The 24,596-nt window shown below is 42.3% G+C and overlaps 1 protein-coding gene and 1 non-coding gene across 8 annotated transcripts in view; both read right to left on the bottom strand.

Moving 5' to 3' along the window:
• SPAG9 (sperm associated antigen 9) overlaps positions 1 to 24,596 on the bottom strand; it is a 157,226-nt gene that overhangs the window by 112,757 nt on the left and 19,873 nt on the right. For all 7 annotated transcript variants that reach the window (XM_054460062.2, XM_054460063.2, XM_054460065.2 and 4 more), the window contains exon 2: positions 4,122 to 4,242. In XM_054460062.2, the coding sequence (XP_054316037.1) occupies positions 4,122 to 4,242 (121 nt within the window). The remainder of the gene's footprint in view (positions 1 to 4,121; positions 4,243 to 24,596) is intronic.
• LOC129018534 (small nucleolar RNA U13) lies at positions 22,305 to 22,409 on the bottom strand. The gene has a single exon (XR_008495353.1). It is a non-coding gene; the product is annotated as a small nucleolar RNA U13 (small nucleolar RNA).

Genomic DNA, 24,596 nt, shown 5'->3' with positions numbered 1-24,596 from the left:
TCTGCTTCTTTTTTGAGTGTGAGACATTTTAAAGGTACTTTGATATCAAAAATGCAATTTCAAGTATAAGGTAATTCTTCCTCTAATCACAGAAGCCAATTACTTAATGCACAAAAGGATTTTAGACAAGGAATTCCTTTCCAAGTCAAAAAAGGAATTCTGGTCGAGCACAGTGGCTTACACCTGTAATCCCAGCATTTGGGGGGCCAAGGTGCAAGGATCACTTGAGACCAGGAGTTCGAGACCAGCTTGAACAACATAACAAGACCCCATCTCTACAAAAAATTTTAAAATTAGCCAGGCATGGTGGCTCATGCCTGTAGTTCCAGCTATTTGGGAGGCTAAGGTGGGAGGATCACTTGAGCCTGGGAGTTCAAGGATGCAGTGAGCTATGATGGTGTCACTGTACTCCAGCCTGGGACACAGAGCCAGACTCGGTCTCTGAGAAAAAAAGAAAAAGATCCAGCACTTTAGGAGGCCGAGGCAGGTGGATCACGAGGTCAGGAGATTGAGACCATCCTGGCTAACACAGTGAAGCCCTGTCTCTACTAAAAATACAAAAAATTAGCCGGGGGTGATGGCAGGCACCCATAATCCCAGCTACTAGGAAGGCTGAGGCAGGAGAATCACTTGAATCCAGGAGGCGGAGGTTGCAGTGAGCCGAGATCGCGCCACTGCACTCCAGCCTGGGCGACAGAGCAAGACTCCATCTCAAAAAAAAAGGAAAAGAAAAAAGAAAAAAAAATTTTTTTTCAGGCTGGGCAAGGTGGCTCATGACTGTAATGCCAGCACTTTGGCAGGCTGAGGTGGGCGGACTGCTTTGAGCTCAGGAGTTCAAGACCAGCCTGGGCAACATGGCGAAACCCTGTCTCTACAAAAAATACAAAAATTAGCCAGGTATGGTGGCTTGTGACTGTAGTCTCAGCTACTCAGGAGGCTGAGGCTAGAAGATCGATTGAGCCCAGGAAGCATAAGTCGCAGTGAACAGGGATCCTGCCACTGCACACGTTAGAGTGAGATCCGGTTTCAATAAATAATAATTTCTTATTGAAAACTTGGTACCCAGGCTGGGCGTGGTGGCTCACACCTGTAATCCCAGTACTTTGGGAGGCCGAGGCAGGCAGATCACCTGAGGTTGGGAGCTCAAGACAAGCCTGGCCAACAAGGTGAAACTCCACCTCTACTAAAAATGCAAAAATTAGCCAGGCATGGTGGTGCATGCCTGTAGTCCCAGCTACTTGGGAGGCTGAGGCAGGAGAATCACTTGACCCCAGGAGGTTGCAGTGAGCCGAGGTCACGCCACTGCACTCCAGCCTGGGAGATAGAACAAGACTCTGTCTCAAAAAAATAAAGACAGAAAGAAAACTTGGTACCCTGCAGATATCAACAAGAAAATACATAAAACAATGAAAGGTAGGCTGAGTCTGTCAACTGTGTCTTTAGTGTTTGGTTCTAAAAGATTATATAATCCCTTCATGCTAGGCATAGTGGCTCATGTCTGAAATCCCAGCAATTTGAAGCCCAGAAGTGCGAGACCAGCCTGGGCAACATAATGAGATCTTGTCTCTATCTATCTACCTTATCTATCTATCTATCTATCTATCTATCTATGAATCATCTATCTATCTATCTATCTATCTATCTATCTATCACCTATCTATCTAGCTAGCTAGCTATTTCTTTGAGACAGTTTCACTCTTGTTGCCCAGGCCGAGTGCAATGGTTTGATCTCGGCTCACTGCAACCTCCGCCTCCCGGGGTCAAGTGATTCTCCTGCCTCAGCCTCCCGAGGAGCTGGGATTACAGGCAAGTGCCACCATGCCTGGCTAATTTTGTATTTTCAGTAGAGATGGGGTTCTCCACGTTGGTCAGGCTAGTCTCAAACTCCTGACCTCAGGTGATTCACCCGCCTCGACCTCCCAAAGTGCTGGGATTACAGGCGTGAGCCACCGTGCCTAGCCTTGTCTCTATTTAAAAAAAAGTAAAATCAAATTAGGATTTAAATATTACCTCCAATAGTTAAATTTTCTTTCTTGAACAGAAAAGGCTCAACTCTTGAAATGTACCAAAAGCTTGCAATTGCCACAAGACCATTTCTCCAGATGAATGGTATTCATAGTAATGTGACCCCAGTACTATACCTATTAGTGGATGCCCTGTGGAGTCCATCATGCAGTCCTCTAAGACTTCAAATTTTTTTATTCTTTTGAGACAGGGTCTCACTCTCTTACCCAGCCTGGAGTGTAGTGGTGCAATCTCAGCTCACTGCAACCTCCACCTCCCAAGCTCAAGCGATCCTCCCACCTCAGCCTCCCAAATAGCTGGGACTATGGGTGCGCACCATCATACCCAGCTAATTTTTGTATTTTTGATAGAGACGGGGTTTCACCATGTTGCCCAGGCTGGTCTCGAACCCCTGAGCTCAAGCAATCTGCACGCCTCAGCAGCCTCCCAAAGTGCTGGGATTACAAGTGTGAATCACCGCGCCAGGCCTCGTTTTCTTAATTTTTTTATTATAAAGACAGGATCTTGCTATCTTGCTCAGGCTGGTCTCAAACTCCAAGGCTCAAGCAATCCTCCCACCTTCACCTCCCAAAGTGTTGGGATTACAGCCGTGAACCACCACACCCAGCAAACCTCAAATTTCTATGGTAGAAATCATAGAAGTCACTCGATGTATTCAATGGTAACAAAAGTATCCAACAACTCTGGGTATCCACAAGCCTAAAAACACAAAGCATGACACATGGCTCATTTTCTCTTGCTCAGGTTGGCTTCTGTTACCAAACATCCATTGGCCCTCTTCTAGGACATCTGCTTAATAGCCACTTGAGTTCTTGAATTCTAGAATGCTTGAACTCCAGATTTCCAGTGGTTTTAATTTAGCTCTATTCTGTCTTTCCAGAGTACTAGAGAGAACAGTCAGTTCTCACACACGCCCCAAGACTGCTGGCGAAGGCATTCCATCATGAATGGTTGTACCTTTATAGCTGGTGTCACTATGTAGCCTTAATGAGTAATGTAGATAGAGTAGCTGCCTGGCCATCCTTTGCTCCCTAGGATTCTGAAAGTTTACAATGCTGGGAGAAAAGCAGAGAATTGTCTGCCTACCTATATCAGACATGAAAATAGGCCATAAAGTTTCTCACCTTTTTTTTTTTTTTTTCTAATTTTGACTTAATTAGGTCTGTTTTTATTAGCCAAAGGGGAAAATCATCCTTGAGGTTGGAAACAATAATTTTAAAAACCAAGAAAATATGAAATTATATTAAAAATAAAATGATTCTGAAAAATGAAGTTCTATTCCCCCAAATGGCCCCATTTTTCCATTAAAAAAAGGAGCAAAAAAGAGGATTCAGTACTTTTTTTTCTCTAGTATCTAATTACATGCTTAGGTAATTTTTAAATACATACTTCAAAGCTGTAAGTTTATCTTAGATTTTTACATTTCAAAGCAAAACAGAAAAAGTGGAGCTTTGTGTACTTCATCAAAATTAGCGGAAATGATCCACACACACACACTTGCATAATGGTTACAGCATAATGCAAACTACAAACAAAGGCTGAGATCTAAATTGAAGTGAGTCTGATGGATATATCTGGTTTAGTCACCTCTGCACACACGGGTACCATGTAAAAATGTGAATAAAAAAGAACTAACCCTAGGTCCTAGGTCTCACTCTTGAGTCTGGGATGACAATTCCAAGTTTGTATTTAGAACCTTAGTCGAATTTCAGGATGAGTCATTGCACCATTACAGCCAATTCTTTTTTTTTTTTTTTCTGGGGGGTGGGGGGACACAGTTTCATTCTGTTGCTCAAGCTGGGGTGCAGTGGCACCATCTTGGCTCACTGCAGCCTCCGCCTCCCAGATTCAAATGGTTCTCGTGCCTCAGCCTCCTAAGTAGCTGGGATTACAGGCATGCACAACCATGCCCAGCTAATTTTTGTATTTTTAGTAGAGACGAGGTTTCACCATGTTGACCAGGCTGGTCTTGAACTCCTGAACTCAAGTGATCCTCCTACCTCGGCCTCCCAAAGTGCTGGGATTACAGGCGTGAGCCACCACGTGTGGCCAAGCCCAGTCTTTAGTGTACTTATGAGAAGAAAGGTTTTACTTACTCTGGTCAGCATAGTTTTTCGCTTTCAGCTCAAGTTGTCTTGTTTGAGATTCTAAAGATTCCACTCGGGTCTGTAAGTCCTTTTTTTCCTGTTCTTGAGAGTCTTCAAATTCAATGAATTTCTAATAAAGAAGAACAATATAAATTTAATCAGAGAAATTAAACTTTACATTTTCAACTCCTGTATTTCTTGGAATCAATAATCACAATTAGGTATTAACTACTTAGATCTCAGAATTATGACCTTGGGTTGATTTTTAGTTTTTCTATAAAAATTAAGTTTTAAAAAACTCCCAAATATAGAAGAAAAAAATAACAAAATAATTAAGATGTTTCCACTTCATATTATAGGCATTCCATATGATATACATATCTTACTACAAATATATAAACCCTTTTGTATACTTGCATATGCATCTTGACTTCCAGACAATTTAAAAATCTATAACATGTACAATAGAGAACAAAAGAATGATGGAATAATCAATAAATATTTGTTAAGTGGTTGTGTGATTAATAGTCATAGATTCACCTGAACCATGGAGTTTAAATTCCTAAGAAAAGGACATGTTCTAGGAATAACTCCACCACTCAAATCTAACTTACCAAACCTGTTCTCATCAAGGATAGTAACACTAAGTGCAATCATTAAATCTCAGTCTTCTTCTTGATTGTTATACCAGCAACATCTGACAAGTGATCCTCTCTCCTTAAAAATTTTTTTTTTTTTTTAATTTGGCTACCGGGATGTTTTCTTGTTTGCTGCTCGTTCTTGGTCTTCTTTGGTAGTACCTCCTTTTCTCCCCAACTTCTTAACATTGGCATGCTCCGTCCTTGGACACATCTTCTCTTCCTTGTTTACACTTATTCCCTAGTGATCACATCCAGTTTCATGGCTTTAAGTACAAACCATATGCTGACAACTTCTGAATTTCTATCTCTAGCCCAGACCTGAATTCCAGATTTGTATGTCCAACTGCCTACTAGAAAACTTCAATTGGATGTCTAAAAAGCATCTTAAGGCTGGGTGTGGTGGCTCACGCCTATAATCCTAGCACTTTGGGAGGCTGAGGAGAGCAGATCACGTGGTCAGGAGTTCAAGACCAACCTGGCCAACATGCTGAAACCCTGTCTCCACTAAAACTACAAAAATTATCTGGGCATGGTGGCACGTTCCTGTAATCCCAGCCACTCGGGAGGCTAAGGCAGGAGAGTTGCTTGAACCGGGACCCGGGAGGTGGAAGTTGCAGTGAGCCAAGATCGCACCACTGCACTCCAGCCTGGGCTACAGGCTCAAAAAATTTAAAAAAGCATCTTAAATTCTTAAATTTAGCATGTGAAAACTTGCTCCTTTCCTGGTCTTCTCTAGCTCATTAAATTACTGTGGTCAGTTGCTCAGGACCAAAACTCTGGAGTCAGCTTTGACTCTTCTGTTTCTCTAGTACCTCACATATCCAATCCATCAGCAAATCTACCTTCAGATCTGACCGCTTTTCATCATTTCCACCACCATCCTGGTGTGTGCCACCATCATCTAATGCCTGGATTACTGCAACAGTGAAAGTCTCCTAATTAGTCTCCTTACTTCCACCCTAATCCTCTACAATATATTCTAGGTGATCTAGGAGGATTCTTTAAAAAGTAAGTCAGCCAGCCTGGCCAACATGGTGAAATTTGGTCTCTACTAAAAATACAAAAATTAGCTGGGCGTGGTGGCAGGCTCCTGTAATCCCAGTTACTGAGGAGACTGAGGCAGGAGAATCGCTTGAACCCAGGAGACGAAGGTTACAGTAAGCTGAGATCGTGCCACTAAACTCCAGCCTGGGTGACAGAACAAGACCCCCTCTCAAAAAAAAAGTAGGCCAGGAGCAGTGGCTCATGCCTGTAATCCCAGCACTTTGGGAGGCTGAGGAGAGCAGATCACCTGAGGTCAGGAGCTCAAGACCAGCCTGACCAACATGGAGAAACCCCGTCTCTACTAAAAATATAAAATTAGCTGGGTCTGGGGCACATGCCTGTAATCCCAGCTACTTGGGAGGCTGAGGCAGGAGAATTGCTTGAACTCAGGAGGCGGAGGTTGCGGTGAGCTGAGATCACACCATTGCACTCCAGCCTGGGCAACAAGAGCAAAACCCTGTCTCAAAAAAAAAAAAAAAAAAAAAAAAAGTAAAAACAATTTACTCCTCTGCTTAAAACACTCTAGTGGTTTAAATTCTTTACCATAGCCTCTAAGGATCTACACAACATGCTTCCACCATTCTCTTACTTCTTTGCCATCATCCCCTACTTCTCTTCCTACCCTCTTCTCCTTCCCATTCTCGGATTCAAGCCTCCATGCAGTTCCTCAAACACTTCAAGCCTCAGCACTTGCTTCCTACTACCTAGAATTCTCTTCTTCCAGATATCCAAACAGCTTGCTCTCTACTTCCTTCACATCTTTGTTCAAACCTCACCTTCTTGGTGAAGCCTTCTTTGGCCAACCTATTTAAAACTGTGATACCAGGCCAGGCATGGTGGCTCACGCCTGTAATCCTAGCACTTTGGAAGGCCAAGACAGGTGGATCACTTAAGGTCAGGAGTTTGAGACCAGCCTGGCCAACATGGTGAAATCCCATCTCTACTAAAAATACAAAAATTAGCCAGGCATGGTGGCGCACGCCTGTAATCCCAGCTACTCGGGAGGTTGAGGCAGGAGAATTGCTTGAACCCAGGAGGTGGAGGTTGCAGTGAGCCTAGATTGTGCCACAGCAGTGCATTCTGGCCTGGGCAACAGAGCAAGACTGTCTCAAAAAACAAAAACAAAAACAAAAAAAACTGTGATACCTACTCCCTATCTCTCCTCCCTGTTTACTTTCTTTAGAGTACTTAACCTCATTCAACGTGCTATTTTAGTAATTAATGTTACTTATTACTTGTCTGTCCTCACTAGAATGTGGGTTCCATGAAGTCAGGGATTTTTGTTTTGTTCACTGCTGTATACCCAGTACAAAGAATGATGATAGCAGCACATAGCAGTTTCTCAAATATTTGTTAAACAAATGAATAAATGAAGAAAATTTTCCAAGTTAAAAAAACTGAAACCCTTATAGAAAAATGTATAATTCACAAAAAACTTAGGTATCACTACAATATATCCTAGTTTTAACGTGAAATTGTCAGTCTATTACCTATTTTAACTGTCCTCAAACTTTTCAATCACTGCAGAGGACACTGGGTTTTTTTTTTTTTTTTGGTCTACACACATTACGTTCCTTTGGGGAACTTTCTCTCTCCAGTTTCATGCTAATTATATTCAGTCCATGTAATTTGATTGGTGATGACTCCATCTCCCTAGGGGTGGGCACATGACTTGAACCAGACTGGATCAGAGTCCTCTCTGGGACATCTGCCAGTTCTTAAACTCTAAAAACCTAGCAGGCCTAGGCTGCAGACTGACATCTTTTTCCAGCATAGAGAAGAGCAGACCTGAGACTAAAGCCAATATAGAGAAAAAGAGCAAAGGGGAGAAAAACTTTAATTAAAGATACTATTTGTACCCAGGATTCCTGGAGCCAGAATTTTCCCAGTGTTTTTTGTTCTTTTCAGTTACAAAATCCAATAAATTCCTTTTTTACATAAGCTTGAGTTGGTTTTTCTTTTCTTTTCTTTTCTTTTTCTTTTTTGAGACTCAGTTTTGCTGTGTCCCCCAGGCTGGAGTGCGCTGGTACCATCTCAGCTCACTGTAACCTCTGGCTCCCGAGTTCAAGTGATTCTCCTGCCTCAGCTTCCCACACAGCTGGGATTACAGGTGCCTGCCACCGCACCCGGCTAATTTTTGCATATTTTTAGTAGAGACGGGGTTTCACCATGTTGGCCAGGCCAGTCTCGAACTCCTGACCTCAAGTGTTCCACCCACCTCGGCCTCCCAAAGTGCTGAGATTACAAGCGTGAGCCACCACACCCAGACTCTTTTTTATTTATTTATTTATTTATTTATTTGTTTATTTATTTAAGATGTAGGTCTCACTATGTTGCCAGGCTGGTCTACAACTGCTGAACTGCTGGCCTCAGACTCCTGGGCTCAAGCAACCCTCCTGCCTCAGCCTCCAGAGTAGCTGGAACTACATGTGTGAGCCACCATGTTTAACTTTCCTGATCTTTGAAGCCTGAAACCTACAAACTCTATAACATTAGTTCTTAATCATGAGGGGGTCCAAAGACCAAGTTGGAAATTTGATCCATCTATGAACCATATTTCCCCAGAAAAAACGCCCCCGCCCATGTCAAATGCCACCTATTTTTTTCAGAGGGCTGAGAGACACTGTAGTTCCTTCCACAAACCCCAAGTTTAGCACCTCTACGCTATACTTTTCTATGAAAACATTTCATATTTGTGGGACTTCTGGGGAAATCAAGTCATTGTTTATTTTTCCGAATATTCAAGATGACCATATATAGGAAAAGTAAAGGTTATAGTAAATATAGGAAAAGAGGCAAACTAATAAATCATTCATTCATTCAAGAAACATCTACTGACTACTTACTACGTACCAGGCACAGGGAACATGATTATGAGTATCCAACTAGCCCTGCCTTCCAAGTGTTCATTGGCTAGAACTGAATGCAAGCAGATGATATAAGGTTACATTAAATAGAAAAGCAGAAACTATGAAGTCTGAGTAAGTTATTTCAACATTTTGCCTTGATATATAAGCAAAGACTAAGAATTAATAGGAAAACGTAATTATTTTTTGGCCTGCTTTGAAAATGATGCTCCCTTGGCTAACTTAACTACTATATCTGGGAAAGTAACCAAAAAAAAATTTTTTTTTGGAGATGGAGTCTTGCTCTGTCACCCAGGCTGGAGTGCAGTGGTGCCATCTCAGCTAACTGCAACCTCCATCTCCTGGCTTCAAGCAATACTCCTGCCTCAGCCTCTGAGTAGCTGGGACTACAGGCATGGGCTACCATGCCCAGCTAATATTTTTGTATTTTTAGTAGAGATGGGGTTTCACCACATTGGCCAGGATGGTCTCGAACTCCTGACCTCAAGCGATCTGCCTGTCTTGGCCTCCCAAAGTGCTGGGATTACAGGCATGAGTCACTGCACCCAGTCCAGAAATTCTTATATTAGGCACCGCTTGTGTTACGGATAAAATGCTGTTTTAAAGAACATACAGCATTATGTTTACCAAGTAACACTTAAGATGCTGTGCTATCAAACTGCTAACAAAAAATTTTACCACTATTTTGCTTTTTATTTATTTATTTATTTACTTTTTGAGACAGAGTCTGGCTCTGTTGCCCAGGCTGGAGTGCAGTGGCATGATCTTGGCTCACTGCAGCCTCCGCCTCCCAGGTTCAAGCAATTCTCGTGTCTCAGCCTCCCGAGTAGCTGGGATTACAGGCATGAGCCACCATGCCTGGCTAATTTTGGTATTTTTAGTAGAGATGTGGTTTCACCTTGTTGGCAAGTCTGGTCTCCAACTCCTGACCTCAGGTGAACCCAGCACTTTGGGAAGCCGAGCTGGGATTACAGGCATAAGCCACCGCATCCAGCCCAGAAATTCTTATCTTAGGCACCTTTTGTGCTATGGATAAAATGCTATTTTAAAAAACATACAGCATTATGAAGATGCTGTGCTACTAAACTGCTACCAAAAATTTTTACCACTATTTTGCTTATTTACAACTCCTTTCTGCCTAATAGGAGACACCTAATAAGGCACACACAGTTTCACATCTGCTTTGTTGCTTAGCGACCAAGTTCAGCTTCAGAAGATGGATACCACAGAATACGACAATTCCAAAAAGACCTACCTTTTTGGAATGATTCAAGCTTCAGAATTTTTCACGTTTTATTATGACTACTGAGGCTTTTTATCTATATCACTTTAAATAAATATGGCAGACAGAAAAGAGATTTTTTTTTAAGTGATGTGACAGGTCTTGGAGTGGCAAGGCTATTATCTCCAAAGAGAAATCTCGTTTCTTTAGTTTCCTTTCACAGGAAAGTACGAGCAGTAATAAAAATATTCCAAAGCAAATACATACTTTGAGTTATTTCCTTCAAACAAATTAAAACAGATAAACTTAGAGATTACAAAATGGAATGTTGTCTTTCACAAACATGTGCACATTTTCTCCTTTCTTGTTCTAAGCAGATCTTAAACTTCTTGGAATCATAAGCTCTTTTGAGTATATTGTGAAAACAGATCTTATACCCAGAAAGATAAATATGTAAAACTCAAAGCTATATACATTTATCAGTGCATCTTCAAGTTCTAAAAGAAATCAAGGAGGATTTTTCCCCATTTATAAACATCGTTGATATCGATTTTGTAAAAATAATTTTTTATCCTCTTGGAAATCCCATCTTTTTTTTTTTTTTTTTTTTTTTTTGAGACAGAGAGTCTCACTCTGTCGCCCATGCTGGAGTGCAGTGGTGCAATCTCAGCTCACTGCAACCTCCACCTCTTGGTGGAGCCTCTGGAGTAGCTTCAGCCTCTGAGTTCAAGCTTCAGCCTCTCGTGCTTCAGCCTCTGGAGTAGCTGTAATTACAGGCATGAGTCACCACACTCAGCTAATTTTTGTATTTTTGGTAGAGACAGGGTTTCAGTATGTTGGGTGGGCTGGTCTCAAACTCCTGACCTCAGGTGATCTGCCTGCCTCGGCCTCCCAAAGTGCTGGGATTACAGGTGTGAGCCACCACACCCGGCCGAAAATCCCAATTTTAAATGTGTATTAAGTCTTGGTTTTGAAACGTACAGCTGCCATCCTCATTTAAAATGCTAATCACAGCCATGTGCAGTGGCTCATTCCTGTAATCCTAGCACTTTGGGAGGCCGAGGTGGGCAGACTGCCAGAGCTTAGGAGTCTGAGACCAGCCTGAGCAACATGGTGAGACCCCATCTCTACTGAAAACACGATTAAAAAAAAAAAATTAGCCAGGCATGGTGGCATGCACCTGTAGTCATAGCTACTCAGGAGGCTGAGGCACAAGAATCGCTTGAACTCAGGAGGTGGAGGCTGCAATGAGCCGACATCCCACCACTTCACTCCTGCCTGGGTGATGGAGCAAGACTCTGTCTCCAAAAATTACAGGCTCATGCCTATAATCCCAGCACTTTGGGAGGCCAAGGTGGGTGGTCAGGAGTTCAAGACTAGCCTGGCCAAGATAGTGAAACTCAGTCTCTACTAAAAATACAAGTTAGCTGGGCGTGGCGGCAGGTGTGTGTAATCCCAGCTACTTGGGAGGCTGAGGTAGGAAAATTGCTTGAACCCAGGTGGCAGAAGTTGCAGTGAGCCAAGATGGCGCCACTGCACTCCAGCCTGGGTGACAGAGTGAAACTCTGTCTCAAAAAATAAATAAAATAATAAAATAAAAAATAAAATGCTAGTCACTAATATGCAACAAAAATAAATGTTCCTCAGTTCTGATAAGACATCCCTAATAGCTCACACAGGGCACTGAAAGCTGAGTAGGATAAATGTAATACTAACTTTCAAAGAATAATCAAGAATCAAGAAAAAGTAACAAGTGACTGGAAGTTTCTAAATTGCTATCCAAGAAAAACATCCATCAAATAGTCTAGTTTTGGGCCATTGTTTTGAGAAATATCCCTGATAATATAGGTAACCTCATGAACAGAAGTTGCTGTAGGGTAGAATAGCTCAGAAAGCAGAACACTCATAATTACAAAAATACTTCAGAAATGGCATAGCTCTATATAGCAATTAGCAATCATGTGAAAGTGGGAAACACTGATATAAGAATTTATGAATGAGAAAATGGGAATAGAAACAGAGACGGTGTCATGAAATTCAAACAGATGCCAAAATACAGCTCTTGGCAGAAAAAGGTTTGGATTCATGGTCCTAGTAAGAGTCCTCTTTTTTCCTGGATGAAGGCTGGAAGTATAGCATAAGGGAAGTAATGAGAATAGCTTCTTTCTCTCTATACCTAACCTTTTCATACTATCAACAAAATACTTAGGCAATGAGTGGCATGGGTTACACTAAAAAGAAAGTTCTCAGGGCTTTCTGCTTCCCTTCTATGTTCAGAGATCTTAGTTGGGCTGGTAGCACATGAGTTCTGCTGAACCTCATTACTAGGTTTGTATAGTACAAGCATGGCTGACCTTTACTGTTTAATTTAATTTTTAATTTTCATTTACTTATTTTTTAGAGACAAGGTGTTGTTCTGCCATCTAGGCTGGAAGTGAAGTGGAACAATCACAGCTCACTGCAGCCTCGACTTCCTGGGCTCAAGTGATCCTCCCACCTCAGCCTTCTGAGTAGCTGGGACTACAGGCATGTGCCACTATACCCAGCTAAATTTTTTTTATTTCTTATTTTTAGTAGAGACAAGGTCTCACCATGTTGCCCAGCCTGGTCTCGAATTCCTGAGCTCAAGCGATCCTCCTGCCTAAGCCTCCCAAAGTGCTGGGATTACAGGCATGAGCGACCACGCCTGGCCCTCATCCTCTTTTTAAAGTCTTCTTGATTTACTTCAAAGAAACATGTCTGCCTTCTACTTCTATAATTTCCACTTAACACACTAACTGAGATAACATAAAAATAGGAAACATCCCAGTCCGTCACTTTGTAGTCAAAGAAAAACTTGTCATAGTTAAGAGACTAGGAAAAAGCTGTTGTAATAGTTAAGCCACACACCTATTCACAATGCCTATTCTCCAAATGTTAGGCAGTTAGGCAGCATGACGATATTTACTACAAACTAGGTAATGTCATTCATAAGATTTATTCTTAGATAAAATAACATGTTAAATATAAAACTAAAACTCTTTGCCCACCCATCCAATAGGAGTACTCACTGTATAAGAGCCATCAAAGACGTATCATAAACATTTACAGTGTAACACGCTAAGTGCTATAATGAAAGCAGAGAGGAAGAAGTGACTAAATCTCCTTTAAAAAAGGGAAGTCGGGGCTGGGCACAGTTGCTCACGCCTGTAATCTCAGTACTTTGGGAGGCCAAAGTGGGCAGATCACAAGGTCAGGAGATCGAGACCATCCTGGCTAACACGGTGAAACCTTGTCTCTACTAAAAATACAAAAAAAATTAGCCGGACGTGGTGGCGGGCGCCTGTAGTCCCAGCTATTCAGGAGGCTGAGGTAGGAGAATGGCATGAACCTGGTCAGCGGAGCTTGCAGTGAGCCGAGATCGTGCCACTGCACTCCAGCCTGGGTGACAGAGTGAGACTCCGTCTCGAAAAAAAAAAAAATGGGAGGTGGGCACAGTTGCTCACGCCTGTAATCCCAGCACTTTGGGAGGCCGAGGCGTGTGGGTCATGTGGTCAAGAGATGGAGACCACTCTGGCCAACACGGTACAACCCCTCATCTACTAAAAATACTAAAATTAGCCAGGTGAGGTGGCACCCGCCTGTAGTCCCAGCTACTCGGGAGGCTGAGGCAGGAGAATCGCTTGAACCTGGTAGGCAGAGGCTGCGGTGAGCACGATCGGACCACTGCACTCCAGCCTGAGCAACAGAGGGAGATTCTGTCTCAAAAACAAAACAAAAAACACACACACACACACAAAAAATAGAAGTTGGGCCAGGCACAGTGGCTCATGCCTATAATCCCAGCACTTTGGGAGGCCGAGGCAGGTGGACCACCTGAGGTCAGAAGTTCGAGACCAGCCTAGCCAACATAGTGAAGCCCTGTCTCTACTAAAAATACAAAAATTAGCTGGGCCTGGTGGTGGGCGCCTGTAATCTCAGCTACTTGGAAGGCTGAGGCAGGAGAATCACTTGAACCCAAGAGGTAGAGGTTGCAGTGAGCTGAGATTGTGCCATTGCACTCCAGCCTGGGCAACAAGAGTGAAACTCTCTCTCAAAAAAACAAAAAAAAGAAGTCGACAGGTACACCGAAATCTCGGAAATCACCACTAAAGAATTTATCCATGTAACCAAAAACTATCTGTTCCCCAAAAAATATTGAAATAAAATTATATATATATGTGTATATCTACTTATTATATGTATATATATACACTTTATTTTATATATATATATATATATATATATATATACACACACACTTTTTTTTTTTGATATGGAGTCTCGCTCTGTGACCCAGGCTGGAGTGCAGTGGCATGATCTTGGCTCCCTGCAACCTCTGCCTACCAGATTCAAGCAATTCTCCCTGCCTCAGCCTCCCGAGTGGGTGGGATTACAGGCGCCCACCACCATGCCCAGCTAATTTTTTGTACTTTTAGTAGAGACAAGGTTTCACCATGTTGGCCAGGCTGGTCTTGAACTCCTGACCTCAGGTGATCCACCTGCCTTAGCCTCCCAAAGTGCTGGATTACAGGCGTGAGCCACCGTGCCCGGCCATATATACTATTTTTTTAAAAAGAGAGAAGTCATTTTAGCTTACTCTAAAAGGAATGGTTTGCCTAAAACCTTTACTGAGATAAAGACATTACAGGCAGAGGTCACAGCACATGCAAAGGTCTAAAAATCATGGCATGCCCAGGTAACTACAATTCACCATTAAATTTTGAGTCGACGTAAAGGTAAACTATAAACCAAAGAATAAGTTAAGAATCTCTCTGATTCACAAAGCGAGTAAAAAGACAAGTAAGATTCCACTTGGCCAGGCGGGGTGGCTCACGCCTGTAATCCCAGCACTTTTGGGAGGCTGAGGCGGGCAGATCATGAGGTCAGGAGTTCAAGACCAGCCTGGCCAACATGGCGAAACCCCATCTCTACTAAAAATACAAAAATTAGCCAGGCGTGGTGGCAGGTGCCTGTAATCTCAGCTACTGGGGAGGCTGAGACAGGAGAATTGCTTGAACCTGGGAGGCGGAGGTTGCAGTGAGCCGAGTCCAGCCTGGGCAACAGAGCAAGACTCCATCTCAAAAAAAAGATTACATTCATCCATCCATCTTTTCAAAACACAACTGGAGCCCCCATTGTTTTAAATATTCCAAGGTACTGGGAAATGTAGTAAGTTACTAGAGAGCCCTATGTTCTATTGATTGAAATTTAACAGAAGATGAAAGGTCTTAATCATGGGTAATTACATTTTATAAAAAAGATCGATTTACAAAAGATCTTTCATAATTCAACAGTCATCTAATTGAGGTTAAGGCTGATAAGAGATTGCTGATATTTCTGTTACTGCCTAGGTAATACCAACATAGGATAACAGCACAACATTGGTTTACAGCTCAGTCAGGCTTGCATACAACATGATTTCTGAAGACTTTCTGAAATGAGAAGGTAACATTTCAAACTCTGAATATGAAATGAAACTTTTAAAAATCACATAGTTCAAGTCTGCATATAATGTAACCACAATGAAATTACATATGTGAACAAGAAAAAGCACAGGCCAGGCATGGTGGCTCACGCTTGTATAATCCCAGCACTTTGGGAGGCCAAGGAGGGCTGATCACTCAAGCTCAGGAGTTCGACATCAGCCTGGGCAACATGACTCTGTCTCCACGAAACCCTGTCTCCACGAAAAATAGTAGTGTAGTGGTGTGCACCTGTAGTCCCAGCTACTCAGAGGCTGAGGTGGGAGGGGATCACCAAGCCCAGGAGGCAGAGGTTGCAGTGAGCTGAGAGTGAGCCACTGCACTCCAGCCTGGGCGACGGATCAAGACCCTGTATACAAAAAAAAAAAAAAGGAAATGAATGCTCATAAAAAGTCTAGGATATTCATTACTGATTTAATGTGATTTAATTGCTTGCCAGTGGCATGACTTTATAAAGTTGGTCACCCTCTACTACGCTTGGCAAACCTTAGAATAATCACGATACGGTTAGGCCAACAGCAAAATCGTGGCAGGAGAGGGGCAGGGGTTTTTTTTGTTTGTTTTTTTGTTTTTGTTGTTGTTGTTTTTTGCATATTATAAAACCATATTAGCCCTGGAAATTCCAGCGAGCCCCCTCACCACAATCATTTGTCAGATCACTCAGGTATGTTGGTATAAAACGCACATACTCTTCCCCTTTTCTGTTTTTCTCACACACACACACACTTTTTTTTTAAGGGCTGGGGGATTAAGGGCCTGTGAATGAGCTTTTTCAGCATGTATAATAACACATCTTCACTAAATACCCCTCTTCCCTTTCAATAACTAATAGGCCAGTAACAACATTAAAGTGACTTCAGACAACTCTCCTGGGAGCAACTAGACACCGTTAAAAAAAAAAAAATCAGTGGACAATACAGACTTATGTCAGGATCTAAAAAGAGTAAGCTTTGCGATGAAACAAAATGCTTTCAAATCCAGATGGCTTATAGGGACTATTTCGCCCCACTGTTCTGGGGAAAAACAAATGAATACTTTGAAAAGACAAGCTCCCAAAGTTAAAAAAGAAAAAAAAAAAAAATCCCTAGAGGTTGTTGCTTGTTGGAGTAAAGATGCAGAAGAGAAAAGAAAAAGAATAGCCATTTAAATACTTTGACTATAGTACTTGTCTAAAAAATAGTATCAAATAAAAGGCTGGCTTATTGTTAAGTGTCCATCAAGATATTATATTAATTAGTTAAATGTAATTGTTTTTAAATGTAATTTCTTTTAAGAAATAAGACAGGATTGAAGACCATATTAAATAACACTCAAGGGATATAATCCCTTCCAAGTCCAAAATGTGGAAAATTTTTTAACACAAATGATTTGGTTTATTCTACAATACATGTCAAGTGGGGAAAAAAAGAACCATCATATATAAAGAGAAACTTGAGACGTATTGAACCAAGTATAAATGTATAGACTCTCTTGTTTAGATACTGATTGAAAACAACCAACTACAAAACTACATTTATGAGACAATTAGGGAAATGTGAACACTTATTAAGTATTCAATATTATTAAAGAGTAATTGTTTATAAGTTTTAGATATGTTAATGGTGTTGTGGTTATATTTGTTAAACAGCCCTACTTCCTAAAGATACAATGATATAGTCTTTGGTCTGCCTTAATATTATGGTGAAAAATTGGCTTGGCCAGGCACAGTGGCTCGTGCCTGTAATCTCAGTGCTTTGGGAGGCCAAGGTGGGAGGATCACTTGAGGCCGAGAGTTTGAGAACAGCCTGGGGAACATAGAGAGACCCTTGTCTCTACAAAAAAAAAAAAAAGAAAAAAGAAAAAAAGAAAAAGAAAAATTTAGCTGGACGTGGTGGCAGACACCTGTAGTTCTAGCTACTCAGGAAGCTAAACTGGAAGGACTGCTTTAGCCCAGGAGTTCTAAGCTGCAGTGAGCTATGATCACACAGAGCTACAGAGCAAGCAAATGTCTCTTAAAAAATTTTTTTTTCTAAAGAAAAAATATTGGCATTTTGTTGGTAACTGCTGAAGTTGAATGATGGGTATATGGGAGTTCAAATATATTCTACTATTCTCGGTAATCATCAATGTTTAGATATTTCTGTAAAAAAAAAAAAAAAAAGTTGGCCAGGCATAGTGGCTCATGCTTGTAATCCCAGCACTTTGGGAGGCTGAGGTGGACAGATTGCTTGAGCTCAGGAGTTCGAGACAAGCCTAGGCAAAATAGCAAAACCCTCTTTTTAAAAAAACAAAAATAAATTATTGGAATAAAAGTATCAGTGGTGTTTAACATGAAAAAAGTTTGTCCTGCCATTAAAAAGCAAATATGCAGAAAGGGGCATGTACAAAGACATTCATTGAAGGGCTATTTGTAACAGTTCACAATTGGAAGATAAATGTCTATCAACAGACAGTAGATAAGAAAATTATAATAGATCTGACCGGGCACGGTGGCTCACACCTGTACTCCCGGCACTTTGGGAGGCCGAGGCAGGTGGATCACAAAGTCAGGAGATCGAGACCGTCCTGGCTAACACGGTGAAACCCCGTCTCTACTAAAAAAATAGAAAAAAATTAGCCAGGCATGGTGGCGGGTGCCTGTAGTCCCTGCTACTCGGGAGGCTGAGGCAGGAGAATGGCGTGAACCCGAGAGACAGAGCTCATAGTGAGCCGAGATTGCACCACTGCACTCCAGCCTGGGCGACAGAGCAAGACTCTGTCTCAAAAAAAAAAAAAGAAAAGAAAATTATAATAGATCCATACTATGGAAAGTATGTATAGAAAACTGGTGTGGTGTGTGATGGTGGGACTGAAAACAGGAGGGTTGAGTGGAAGTCTAAAATCACTAGTTAGTAATATCCCTAGTAGGTAGACAGTCCCCACACCAGACTGGCCAGGTGGCCTTCCTTGCTCACCCACATGGGAAATAAGAGGTTTGTTTTCTGAATAAACTCAACCAGAAATTTTAGACTAGGAACATTTTAGGCACAGCCAGGCAGGTGCCAAATGACAAGTGGAATTACATGAAGGTCTAAAGTCTACGTACTAAACAGTAATAGGGCCTCCTTCCTGCCTTCACCCAGGTTGCAATAATGTAAATATCTAGGCTTACCTACCACTCCACCAGCCACCCCTCAAAGAGACTATCCTTCTCTGGAAAAACTCAAGTGTCTCTACAAAAGGACCATGGGATATTGAAATCTGGGTTGCCAAGAGGCAGTAAACTGTATCCAGGCACACAAAGCTTCCAACCCTCCTTTTTTACTGTCTCACTTTTAAAACATAAAGGATAATTAAGAATGATAAGGCACTTTAAGTTCTAGCCTGAAAGAGAGAAACCAAAACTATAAGAAATAAAAATGGGACTCTGACGAAACAGACAAAGCAGGAAACAAATGAAAACTATAATTAATATACTCAGAGACCAAAGAAAAGTCATTGCTCCCATGAAACCAGAATAGTATGCTATTTTTAAAAGTAGTGAGGAGGGAAACAAAACAGGAAAGAGCACTTGGAAATTATTAAAGTATGAACTGACGAATCCAGCACTTTTTGTCTTTCTTATATACAAACTATACCGTACGGTAACCAAACAGTTGATGAGGGGAAGTTTCCTTTACAAGAAAATTTAGCTGATAAATGTTGAAGGAATAACTGGATTGAAATAGCACCATTTCCCAACCCCTAATGATATAATAAGGAATATCCAGTTTTCCAGGTTGTCTCATAAATGTTTTTACACTCACGATCCAAACAAGGTTCATACATTACATTTGGATAATATATCTCTTAAGTCTCTTTTAAACTCTGGATTCCCCAAGTAATGATCCTTTTCACCTAAGTGATGATCCTATAATGGAATACTATAAAACCATTAAAAATATATAGCTATGTACTTCCAGACATAGTTTGTTGCCAGTTATCAATGAATGAAACTGAATAGGCAATTCACAGAGAAGTAGAATCACCAGTAAATGTAAAACATGCTCAAGCACACTAGTGATCTGACAAAAGCAAATTAAAATAAGAAGTGGTGGCCAGGCTGGGCGCGGTGGCTGACGCCTGTAATCCCAGCACTTTGGGAGGCCGAGGCGCATGGATCACGAGGTCAGGAGATCGAGACCATCCTGGCTAACACTGTGAAACCCCGTCTCTACTAAAAATACATAAAAAATTAGCTGGGCGTGGTGGTGGGCACCTGTAGTCCCAGCTACCAGGAGGCTGAGGCAGGAGAATGGCAGGAACCCAGGAGATGGAGCTTGCAGTGAGCCGAGAACTCACCATTGCACTCCAGCCTGGGGGACAGAGTGAGACTCCGTCTTTAAAAAAAAAAAAAAAAAAAAAAGTGGCAGCCAGGCACGGTGGCTCACGCCTGTAATCCCAACACTTTGGGAGACCGAAGGGGCGGATCATGAGGTCAGGAGTTCAAGACCAGCCTGACCAACATGGTGAAATCCCATCTCACTTGATCTTAGCCAAAGGCCGAGAAATGATGAAACCCCTTCTCTACTGAAAATACAAAAATTAGCCAGGCATGGTGGTGCGCACCTGTAGTTCCAGCTACTCGGGAGGCTGAGGCAGACGAATCACTTGAATCTGGGAGGTGGAGGCTGCAGTGAGCCAAGATCGTGCCACTGCACTCCAGCCTGGGCGACAGAGTGAGACTCCGTCTCCAAAAAAAGAAAAAAATGTGTGTGTATATATATATGTATAGTGATATATATAGTGATATATATAGTGATATATATAGTGATATAGATATAAAAATATATATAGTGACATATATAGTGATATATATATGGTGATATATATATATATATAAAGTGGTTTCACACCTGTAATCCCAGAACTTTGGGAGGCTGAGGTGGGTGGATCACTTGAGGTTAGGAGCTCGAGACCGGCCTGGTCAACATGGTAAAACCCTGACTCTACTGAAAACACAAAAATTAGCCAGACATGGAGGAGGCATGCACTTGTAATCCCAACTACTTGGGAGGCTGAGGCAGCAGAACTGCTTGAACCCAGGAGGCGGAGGTTGCAGTGAGCCAAGATTGCTCCACTGCACTCCAGCCTGGGTGACAGAGCGAGACTCTGTCTCAAAAAAAAAAAACAAAAAAAAAAGAAAGAAAGAAAGAAGTGGTTTCAACCACATCAGACAGGCAACAGAAACCAAAAAGTCTGATAGTGCCAAGTTTTGGCAAAGATACAAGAAAATAAGTCTTTTATACTACTGATAGGAATATAAATCACTGCACTCCTTTGACAAGCAATGTTACCATATCTAGTTAATTTTACAAATACATATCCTAAAACCTGGCATCCTATTTCTAAAATATATACTTTGAGAAGATCTTACACATGCACCGAATGTTACTGCAACAACATTTGTAATATATAATGTGGTAATGAAGAATGGATAGTGGTATATTCATGTCATCGATAGAATATAGCAGTTAAAAGGAAAGAATTAGATGCATATGTATATCAACATGGACAGATCAACAGGTAAAAAAAATAAAATGCAAGATTATACAAGAATGTAACAGTGTGATATTGTGAAATTCATATTTGGTCTCTGACCCAGTTTCCTAACATATAATTCCTAAAATCCTTAGAATCTCCAGAGAGATGTCTTTTTGTATGTTAATGGGTAGATTCATGGCTGGCAGTCCCTACGTAGCTTAAGGATGGGAGCTGGTCATTGGAAAGACCAAAAGCATAATTAGAGGGTTAGGACTTTCAGCCCACCCCACACAACCTCCAGGAGGGGAAAGGGGCTGAAGGTGAAGTTGATCACCAGTGACCAATGGTTTCATACCTACGTAGTGACGCCTCCATAAAAACTCAAAAGAACAAGGTTGAGAAATCTTCCAGATAGCTGAACACATGGAGGTTCCTGCAGGGTGACATGTACAGGGAGGGCATGGAAGCTCTGCACCACTACCCCCATACCTTGCTTTACGCATCTTTTCATCTGCATCCTTTGTAACAGTAAACATAAGTGTTTCCCCAGGTTCTGCGAACCACTCAGCAAATCAACTGAACCTGAGGAGGGGGTTGCCCCAGTTTATAGCCAGTTGGAGACTGTACTGGACACAGAGGATTCATCAAAAATAAAAGACAGTAGCTGGGCAAGGTGGCACATGACTGTAATCCCAGTGATTCGGAGGCTGAGGCAGGAAGACAGCTTGCACCCAGGAATTCAAGATCAGCCTGGGCAACACAGCAAGACCTTCATCTCATAAAGAAAAAAAATTATGGTATCTATATTATATACACACACACATATACATATATATGTACATATATATATGGCAGGTTGGTCAGAAGCACAGGTAAAATAACCTGAGGCTTGAGATTGGCATAAGTGTTGTCGGCAGTCTTGGGGACTGAGCCCTCAAACTGTGGGATCTGACACTATCTCCAAGTAGACAGTGTCAGTATTAAGTTAGATGACACCTAGCTGGTGCCTGATGCAGAACTGATTGCTTGCTGGTAGGGAAAACCACTCCCATATTTTTTAGTTGTTTGCTTTTTAAGATAGGGTCTCACTCTGTTGCCTGGGTTGGAGTGCAGGTGACACGATCCCAGCTCACTGCAACCTTGACCTTCAGGGCTCACTGCAACCTCGAACTTCAGGGCTCAAGCAATCCTCCTGTCTCAGCCTTCCAAGTAGTTGGGACTATAGGCACATGCCATCATGCTCAGCTAATTTTTGTATTTTTTGTAGAGACAGGGTTTCATCATGTTGCTCAGGCTGGTTTCAAACTCCTGGGTTCAAGCAATCCACCTGCCTCAGCCTCCCAAGGCGCTGGGATTACAGGCATGAGCCACCGCACCTGCCCTCCCCCACATATTTGGTCACAGAAGTCTTCTGTGTTATGTGTGGTTTTTTTTTTCAGGTCTGAGAATGTGCCAGTGTTGTAACAAGGTTCAAGGGTGGCATATCTCACACACCTGCATGAACACCCAATCACCATGCTCATGAACTACAAAAGCAGCGGACTGATTGTTTTTGGTGTGAGAGCAGAAGACAGATAGTTCACGGGTTTTTTTTCCACTCTTAAGCAATGGTTTCTGAATTAGAGGGAAGGGTGAGACAGTTATAATCACAAACACCCTGAGTGATTTTTTTTCCAAACACACAGGCCCTGCCTAGCAGCACTTCTTCCAACCAGTCTCACAAGCCTGTGAGGGTAAATGGGTTTTTACTTATTTATTTTTTTATTTTTTTGAGACGGAGTTTCGCTCTTGTTGCCCAGGTTGGAGTGCAGTGGTGCGATCTCCGCTCACTGCAACGTCTGCCTCCAGGGTTCGACCGATTCTCCTAACTCAGCCTCCCCAGTAGCTGAGATTACAGGCATCTGCCGGCCAGACTAATTTTCTGTATTTTTAGTAGAGACGGGGTTTCTCTGGGTTGCCAGGCTGGTCTGAACTTCTGACCTCAGGTGATCCGCCCACCTCGGCCTCCCAAGGTGCTGGGATTACAGGCATGAGCCACCGTGCCCGGCCGGATGGGTTTACAGAATTGGTTACTTTGGGCCAGGCACAGTGGCTCACGCCAGTAATCCCAGCAACTTGGGAGGCCAAGGCGGGTGGAACACAAGGTCAGGAGATCAAGACCATCCTGACCAACATGGAGAAACCCCGTCTCCACTAAAAATACAAAATCAGCCAGGCGTGATGGCGCATTCCTGTAATCCCAGCTACTTGGGCGGCTGAGGCAGGAGAATCGCTTGAACCCAGGAGGCGGAGGTTGCAGTGAGCCGAGATAGCGCCATTGCACTCCAGCCTGGGCAATAAGAGCAAAACTCTGTCTCAAAAAAAAAGGAAAAAAATACAGTGAAATAGTAGTATGTTCAAAGTAACTTGTGACGTCATCTCAGCACGCAAAAAGTTTCAGATTTTGAAGCATTTCAGATTTCAGATTTTCAGACTAGGAATGCTCTACCTGTGTTATGATGTTTGCTACATCAGCCAAGTGATGCCTTACTAACTTTGTTACACAGTTATGTGCTTCTGTAGGTATATGGCCAACATCTTATATTTCTGACTTTAATTTACAGATCTTCAATCCTGACACTGTGGTTTTTGCTTCAACATTTGACTCTGTTATGAAAATATTCTTCTATTATTTAAAAAAAAAAAAAAACCCACTAGAAATTGTTATCTTAAAAAAGACCTGGCCAGGCGCAGTGGCTCACGCCTGTAATCCCAGCACTTTGGGAGGCCGAGGCAGGTGGATCACCTGAAGTCAGGACTTCAAGACCAGCCTGGCCAAAAAGACAAAACCTTGTCTTTACCAAAAATAAAAAAATTAGCCAGGCATTGTGGAAGGCACCTGTAACTCCAGCTACTCAGGAGCCTGAGGCAAGACAATCACTAGAACCCGGGAGGCGGGAGTTGCAATGAGCCGAGATGTGCCACTGCACTCCAGCCTGAGCAACAGAGTGAGACTGTCTCCAAAAAAATAAAAATAAAATAAGGGTAAATAAGCACTTTGCCCTTAAATGTTTCTTCAGTAAGCCAAGATAACAAACTTTAATGCTTGAGACATTTAATTTGGCTGCGGAGAAGTCTGTTTAATTTCTGGCCCTTGGCTAGGTTACGGATGGTTAAAACTGAGCCAATTACGGACTGAATTCCTATCCCAAGATAAAAGTATTTTTTAAAGAGTTAAAACTAGGGTCGGGCACAGTGGCTCACACCTATAATCCCAGCACTTTGGGAGGCCAAGGTGGGCAGACTGCTTGAGCCCAGAAGTTTCAGACCAGCCTGGGCAACATGTGAGATCCTGTCTCTACAAAAATTACAAAAATTAGCTGGACATGGTGGTGTCTGGCTTGATGCCTATAATACTGGTGACAGTACCTACAGTACCTGCTACTTGGGAGGCTGAGGTGGAAGGATCACATGAGACTGAAGTCAAGGCTGCAGTGAGCCATAATCATGCCACTGCACTCCAGTCTAGGACAGAGAGACCCTGCCTTCAAAAAAAAATGGCCAGGTGCAGTGGCTCACATCTGTAATCTGGTACTTTGGGAGGCCAAGGCGGGAGGATCAACTGAGGTTGGGAGTTCGAGACCAGCCTGACCAACATGGAGAAACCCTCTCTCTACTAAAAATACAAAATTAGCCAGGCATGGTGGCCCATGCCTGTAATCCCAGCTACTTGGGAGGCTGAGGCA

This window comes from Pongo pygmaeus, chromosome 19, assembly GCF_028885625.2.
Source record: "Pongo pygmaeus isolate AG05252 chromosome 19, NHGRI_mPonPyg2-v2.0_pri, whole genome shotgun sequence".
In the NCBI taxonomy this organism is placed as follows: domain Eukaryota; kingdom Metazoa; phylum Chordata; class Mammalia; order Primates; family Hominidae; genus Pongo; species Pongo pygmaeus.
This window is presented reverse-complemented; position numbering and strand designations above follow the sequence as displayed.